Raw genomic sequence first — 7,697 nt, 5'->3', positions numbered from 1 at the left:
TTTTAAAAGGGGAAACCCTTTGATCGTTTAGTTTTAATGAGGGGTGTTTCGCTGCAATGTTTTAGTCTGACACATGTCACTACAGGCAGCCCCATTTGTGCGTTTCCCACCTCACACACAGGGTTAGACAGCAGCAGTGAGTAATCAGGCACTGTCAACGCATGACTCAGTACAGGAGGAGAACGGTTATACTGAAGATTTTCGTCTATACTTTATTATTATTTGTTTATTTAGCAGACGCCTATGCATCAGCTGCAGAGTCACTTACAATTACGTCTCACCCGAAAAACGGAGCACAAGGAGGTTAAGTGACTTGCTCAGGGTCACACAGTGAGTTAGTGGCTGAGGTGGGATTTGAACCGGGGACCTCCGGGTTTCAAACCCTTTTCTTTAATCACTGGACCACACAGCCTCCGCATTATATCGCCTTAAAATGTATGTATTTGGTAACATAACTTGCTTCAATTAAAATAACACAGAACTCTGCCCTATCTGTCTGTCTGTTCCTTTCTCTGTCTGTCTGTCCGTCTTTTCCTTTCTCTGTCTGTCTGTCTGTCTGTCTCTTCCTTTCTCTGTCTGTCTGTCTGTCTGTCCGTCTCTTCCTTTCTCTGTCTGTCTGTCTGTCTGTCCGTCTCTTCCTTTCTCTGTCTGTCTGTCTGTCTGTCCGTCTCTTCCTTTCTCTGTCTGTCTGTCTGTCTGTCCGTCTCTTCCTTTCTCTGTCTGTCTGTCTGTCTGTCTGTCCAATGCATTTACCTGGTTTGCCATCATTCATATTACCATGCATTCTCTGGGCTTTACCATGCTTACCTATGCGTCACCTATGCTATACACTAATATACTATATGGGAAACTTTTATAAGGGCTACGCTACTCCCATATACTACTTATATATAAAAACTACCAGTAACATTATTTAGCGGTAGGTGCCAATATACTAACCAATAAGGTTGATAGTTGCACCCCAGGGGTTTATTGGTATAAGGTATTGTGGATTGCATTGTCAGTCTGGTGCCAATAGAAATACAGACTGCCGTGTGTGGGTGTCAGATGCCAGCTGTTCGTTCTGGTTTGTCTGATTTGTGGGGGTGCCACTGTTTTGTATTGTTGTCTGTAGACACAAGCTCACAGCGCTCAGCCTACCCAACCCACTCTGTCTGGATGTCAGATTTGGGAGATTAGTGGAACTTTGTGGCTTATATAAATGAGTCACATCAACAAGGGATGATTGATTTATGTATTTATTGTTATTATTATTATTATTATTATTATTATTATTATTATTATTATTATTATTATTATTATTATTATTATTATTATTATTTAAAGGCATATATATATATATATATATATATATATATATATATATATATATATATATATATATATATATATATTTGGTTCTGTTCTGTTCTGTTCTGTCACTGTTTTGATAAATAGCGCCCCCCCCAATCGCACAACATATCCTTGAAGGTCCTTGAATTTGAATAATATATTATATCAGAACTCCATTTTTATAAGTATATGAAATTGCATCCAGACTGTTAAGATGATAATCCAGATGGTGACCACGGCGTGGCGCTGTTTGTTTTCTCATCACCTCATCCGATCATTCACACACTGGCTGCCGGGAGTAGTTTGTGCGTATGTTCACGGAGATCATTCTCAGCAGATTCTGTGTAACGCTATTCTGTGTGAAAGGTAAGCTAAGCTGGTTTAATGCAAATACAAACGCATACGCATTTAAAACAAGTAAGATAATACGACCCGTATTTTAAATACACTGTCAGACGCGGTATGTTTTCCTTGTCGTGTGCATTCGTTGAACTGTAGACAGCTGACAAAACATACAGTTCTATACCGTGTATACACGCATTGCATAAGGGCACAGATAAATACTGGCACAGTTTTGACAGGCCATGAAGAGCGAGGGCTGGGATAAGCAATTTCTATAAAAATATAACATGTTATCATAAGAAACGTGGCATAGTGGTCTGTATAGCTGCAATGGTAATGCATAGCCCTCCCGATATCATTTTTAGAACTTGCATTTATTTGGGAAGCATTTGTGTTGTTTTTATAAAATAATGCAGATTATTATTATTATTATTATTATTATTATTAGTACTGTATTCCCTTAAACAAATAATATACATGACATAACGATGCCCCCCCCCCCCCTAGTACATAATATATTTGTGTTTTTTTCTTCCTTTGTTTTTTTTCCTCTCGTTCTGCGTGTCCCAGAATGTCCTGCGGAGTCCCGCCCCGGTCGTGCGACTGTTTCGTGGCTCTCCCCCCCGGATCCGATGGGGAGCACGTCATTTTCGGGAAGAACTCAGACCGGCCGCGGGACGAAGTCCAGGAGGTTGTCTATTACCCCGCAGCCGCCCACGAGCCGGGGTCAAAGGTGGAGGTGAGTCGAACACTCAGACTTCTGCATGGGGTTACCTGGCCCTGCTTTCCCTGGATCGTCCCGGTTGTGAGGAAGGTGTCCCGGGAATTAAGTATGCTAAATGCCAGGACCCTAAACTGATCACAAGTTAGCAACTCAGCCTAGAATATTACTGCAGTACATTCCCAATATGAAATGGTTGTCAATGCTACAGTAGTCATATTATCCGAGTTTCCTATTGTATGAATACAGGAGTTTAAACTTAACAGACGTCCCATTTATTTCTACTTCAGAGGTGGCAACCCTATATCTTATACGTGCATCTTAAAGCCATCAGTGTGTTTTATCGCTGCTCCCCTCATAATTGCAGGGATGGCAATAAGACTCCTACTGCATAGCAGCTTCACCCATTCCAGGTTTTACTTTGAGCTTGATTGTGTGTCTAGGTAACAAGCTCAGGTGTGTCTTATGAAACTCCTAGTAAAACCAGGAGTGGATCACAATGGGATGCAATGGGATCTGCATTGATCGGGTGTCTCTTATCTCTTGCCAGTGCACCTACATTTCCATCGAGCAGGCGGAGAGCACCCATGCAGTGATCCTGAGCAGGCCTGCCTGGCTGTGGGGAGCCGAGATGGGGGCTAACGAGCACGGAGTCTGCATCGGCAACGAGGCTGTGTGGACCAAGGTCCCAGTGGAGGAGGGGGAAGCCCTGCTGGGCATGGACCTGGTCAGGTACGGAAGAGCTTCTGAACTTCAAGAGGAAGCGTTTGTTTGCATTGGCGAAGTAATCGCAGGGAATGGAAATAAGACTAGCAGTGGAATTGGTTTAAAAAATGAATTGAAATTGAGCCCCAACCCCTAGCTGTGTGTTGAGATAGATCTGCCCCCATCTCTGCTCCTTGGTGCAGCAAATGTATATTGCCGGGAAACAGCCTATGTGATACAATACAAGACAGCGTAAGGCAGTCTGACAACTGAAAGCCTAAAAGGAGCCTGGCTATTGAGGTACAGGTTCAGACACAGGTGCATTGTGCTTGATAATCTGTTGTTAACGGAGGTGTTTTACCTGGGCCCCTGTGTGTATAAAACATCAGAGATTTAACACCAGAGAGTGACCAGGCTGATGGACCCAAGTAGCATAAACCTTATGGGTCGTTTCAGGCAAACTGGTTCTTCATATGGTTTTTAATTGCATTTTTGTCCTCCACAGCAGTCGTAGCCTGCGATACAGCTTGAATTTGACCTAGACCCAGGAGGTCGAATGTGTCGAAACTTGGTACGGACATTCCTTAGCACACGGTGTTGGGAGTGTCAGAATCTGTAATGATGCGCTGGTGGTTTTGCAGGCTGGGACTGGAGCGCGGCTGCACTGCGAAGGAGGCGCTGGACGTGATCGCAGGCCTCGTGGAGCGCCACGGGCAGGGGGGGAACTGCCGGGAGGAGGCCACGCCCTTCAGCTACCACAACACCTTCCTGCTGGCAGACCGGGCAGAGGCTTGGGTGCTGGAGACGGCCGGGAGAGTGTGGGCAGCGCAGCGAGTGACCGGTGAGCAAGCAACGTGGGCGGGCAGACAAGATAGATAGGCAGGCAGGCAGTAAAAAATAGATTGCTAATAACATAGATTGACAGACTGTGTGGCAGGTAGACTTGATGGTGGGTGCTCAGTGTTTCCTCTCTCTCGCGCCCCCTGCAGCTGGAGTTAAGAACATCTCGAACCAGCTGACGATCGGGCAGGAGATCTCCACGGAACACCCCGAGCTGCGGAGCCTGGCGCGGGCCGAGGGCTGGTGGAGCGGGGAGGGGGGGTTCAGCTTCTCTGAGGTTTACGCCCCTGTGAACCCCCCTGCCAGGATGGAGGCAGCCAAACGGCGCTACTGCGGGGGAAAGGAACTGCTTAGCAAACACAACGGTGAGGAAAGCAAGCGTCCAGCTGGTCACTGCCCCGCCAGCGAAAGAGCTTTTAAATCAGTTTCACTGCCTTATTGGTTTAATCTAACCAACCTTCCCTCTGAATCTGTTGTGCAGAAAATTCCTTTTTTTTTTTTAACCTTGTTGCAGAAATGCACAGAACCAGTTGCTGATAAGAAGTTGCACAGCGCTTGATTGCAGGATATGACGCTCTCTCTCTCTCTCTCTCTCCTGCAGGTTCTGTGAGTCTGGGGACCATGCTGGAGATCCTGCGGGATAAGGCCAGCGGGATCTGCATGGATTCCGGTGGATTTCGTACCACGGCCAGCATGGCCTCTATCCTGCCCCGGGACCCCACCCTGCCCTGTGTGCACTTCTTCACAGCGACCCCCGACCCCTCCCGGTGAGCACCCCTTAAAAAAGTTTCCCACTGGATTTTTTTGCAGTCCCCCCCCCCCCCCCCATCAGGTTATACTAACTGCCCGTTATAGGGTTAGAATTGAGGTGCTGTCCTCTCCTCCCGCAGGTCCGTGTTTAAGCCCTTTCTTTTCGTGGATCAGATGACCTCCGTGCCCCAGGTGGTCTCCCCGAGGTTCGGAGCCGACGATCCCGTGAAGAAGCTGCCGCGGTTCCAGAGCACCGTGGACCGGCGCCACGAGCTGTACCGCGCGCACCAGAACGCTCTAGAAACCATGGAGAGCGAGCCGGCAAGTGGGACCGGGAATCGGGATAGGGGCTGCCGTTTTCAATCTAGGCTTCATTGTTCCATTCAAATAATGTGCAGAAATAAGACTCCCATTGTATAGCATTTTGATCCATTGCTGGTGTTGCTACAAGGTTAATCAGACACACCTGAGCTTGTTACCCATACACACTGTGGCTGATCAAGCTCGTAGTAAAACCTGGAATGGGTGAAACTGCTATGCAACAGGACTCTTATTCTCTGCAGCTGAGTTGCAAAGTCATATTGGAAACTTTTTAGGAGCGGGTATTTCTTTCGCTAACCCACAGGCTTCAACTAACTTTGTGTATCGCTTTGCCCTTAAAGTATTTTTGATTAGGTTAATGTTTTGCAGCCTGTTATTTATTGCTCCTGGACTCTAGCACAGGTGTTCCAGTTGTTGTTGTTGACCCCCCGTTGACCTCTTGGTGCAGGGGCGGGGCTTGGAGCTCCACCAGACCATGCGGGACCTGGAGAGGCAGGGCATTGATGACATCGCAGAGATGCTGAAAGGGGGCGTGGCCGTGGATGCAGAGGAAGTGGCGGATTTGTTCTTCGACTGCGTGGACACAGAGATCAAGTTCTACCAGTCACTCTAGAACCGGTACCCGAACCTCACACAGCTGTGCTCTATGATCCTCTCTATAAAGCGCCAGTGATCGTGGAATCCAGAAATACTGCCACACTGTTTTTAATATCTGGACTTAGTCTTGTGCAAATTTTATCAGATGTTTTACTTCATATGTTACAGACCATTCAATTCTGCTAGGACAATTGGCAATAATAATAATAATAATAATAATAATAATAATAATAATAATAATAATAATAATAATAATATTGTTTCCTTTTTTTCTTTACTGCAGATCCAGCTCAAGCAAAGGGATTTCAGCTTCCTTCCTCCTTTCAGCCCCTGGCTAATTGACAATAGTGTAGCATACTGCACTGCACTACACTGTACTGCACTGCACTGCACTCAGCCAGCCCCCTCCCTCTCCTCCCTACAGCTGCAGCCCTAATAATGACAGTCAGGTGCATGAACAAAATAAGCTCAACCCTAGAAACCCAGCCAACACTGCTGAAGGCATTAGGCAGATCGTTAGCCCGCTGTACTTGACTTAGGGTCGTATTCATAAAGCATTAGCCCTAGGCGTGTTTGCTGGTGTGCTGCTGCCTTACAAATGTCTTTGAGCTTGATAACTTTGAGAGTTTATTAAGAGATCTTGGATCGTGTTTGGTTCTTGTTTTAAAAAATAAAATTAAACACCGTAGGAAAGGATTTGGGCTGTATTCATAAAGCCGTAGCATGCCAGTGCACATAGAGGACTTTTTACCCCTGATTTTATGTGTAATATTGTGGATCCATTCAGCCTGGAACAACGGCAAAAATGCCACTGGGTCATGTTATCCTAGCACTGGTTAGAACACAGCAATGACTCGGCAGCAATTGCATCCATTGCTTTGCAAAGATCTGTTTTTGTTCAGGCCGTAGCCAATCAAATGGCAAGAACAGAGGAGGGAGCAGTCTCATTGGCTAACGAGCATTCCAACCCGTGCAGATGTGTCACCATACCAGCACAGCTTGGAACTTCCAGAACCACTCTGTCCTATTCAGTGGACAGCCCATTCACTTTGGGAGGGGTGGGATGGAGTGCCATTTTCTAAGACTAATAACACACTCCAGGGTGTCTAACCACACTTGGCTGTGCCCCTGGGTGTGCCAATCTCTTGTACCGTATTGGAACACCCTGTCTCTGGCTGTTGCTGTCCTATACGCTGTTTAATTGCAGTGGACATCATATCTCCTGCAGCTTTCACTGTATTAAGATTGGAGCAATGATCAGCCAGCCAGTGTCCTACCAAAACATTTCAATGATGTTTATTGCTTGGATGTATTGCTTCAGGTGTTCATTGCTGTTTAAAATATATATATATATATATATATATATAAATATAAATTAGCACCAGTGCTAATAGTAGGGTTACCATAAGATTCAAATGTTCTTTGGGACACTTCTAGCTTTTTAACTCAAACCCCAATGCATTCTGGATACTTCTAGCAATGCATTCTGGTAAGTGTAGTCCTGCTTCTTTTAACCCCTTAAGGTACACATAGAATGGAGCGGTGGTTCAAGTGGTGGTGTCTTAAAGTACATTTCAGAGGGACTGAAGAATCGGAAGGAGCCCAGCATTTCCATCTCCTTTTGAATTTTTGTTTAATTTTTTTATTTGCTGTATAGATTCGTTTCTCGCACGGAATACCAACAAAAATGTGAACTTGACTCGCGCACTAAATTGAAGATGTGTAATCAGTAGTTTGTGATGTGATTTATTTGTCGAGCCAGTGTAGCTGTGTTGTTCATTATTGTTCAATTGATGTGTCTAACAATAAATAGGATAATGAATAAAGTAATAGTGTCCTTTGTTTTTTGGGGTTTTTTGGAAGATCAGGCAGCAACAAAACAAAACGTAACCTGATGACTTTGCATGAAAACAAGAAGACGTCTTAAGTAGAGTTTTAAGGGCCAATTTCTCCTCTTGCTGTGTAGTATGAAAGAGTATGCTGGTATTGTGTTGCTCCACACAAACCAGGATTTTGGTAATTAAATGATTGCTGTATATTTAGAACAATTCGAAATCCATTTAGAAGCTCATAGATTTGATGCAGTTCA

General features: G+C 45.2%; 1 protein-coding gene across 1 annotated transcript; it reads left to right on the top strand.

The window, feature by feature from the left end:
- Positions 1–1,578: 1,578 nt before the first annotated feature.
- Positions 1,579–7,438, top strand: scrn2 (secernin 2). Its single transcript, XM_034055352.3, has 9 exons — positions 1,579–1,698; positions 2,245–2,413; positions 2,946–3,127; positions 3,742–3,941; positions 4,090–4,305; positions 4,542–4,707; positions 4,831–5,011; positions 5,460–5,629; positions 5,892–7,438. Exons 2-8 carry the CDS (start codon positions 2,246–2,248, stop codon positions 5,622–5,624), a joined length of 1,278 nt encoding a protein of 425 aa, XP_033911243.3. The 5' UTR covers positions 1,579–1,698; position 2,245; the 3' UTR covers positions 5,625–5,629; positions 5,892–7,438.
- The last annotated feature ends 259 nt before the right edge of the window (positions 7,439–7,697 follow it).

This window comes from Acipenser ruthenus, chromosome 33 (genome assembly GCF_902713425.1).
Source record: "Acipenser ruthenus chromosome 33, fAciRut3.2 maternal haplotype, whole genome shotgun sequence".
Classification (NCBI taxonomy): Eukaryota; Metazoa; Chordata; class Actinopteri; order Acipenseriformes; family Acipenseridae; genus Acipenser; species Acipenser ruthenus.
Note: the sequence above shows the minus strand (reverse complement) of the source record. Positions and strands in the feature narration are given on the sequence as shown.

Bases quoted from the DNA above. Each gene is read 5' to 3' on its own strand.
- scrn2 (XM_034055352.3), top strand. From the start codon at position 2,246: ATGTCCTGCGGAGTCCCGCCCCGGTCGTGCGACTGTTTCGTGGCTCTC. The intron at 3,128-3,741 runs GTACGGAAGAGC...GTGGTTTTGCAG, and splicing joins CTGGGCATGGACCTGGTCAG to GCTGGGACTGGAGCGCGGCT. The intron at 5,012-5,459 runs GCAAGTGGGACC...CTCTTGGTGCAG, and splicing joins AAACCATGGAGAGCGAGCCG to GGGCGGGGCTTGGAGCTCCA.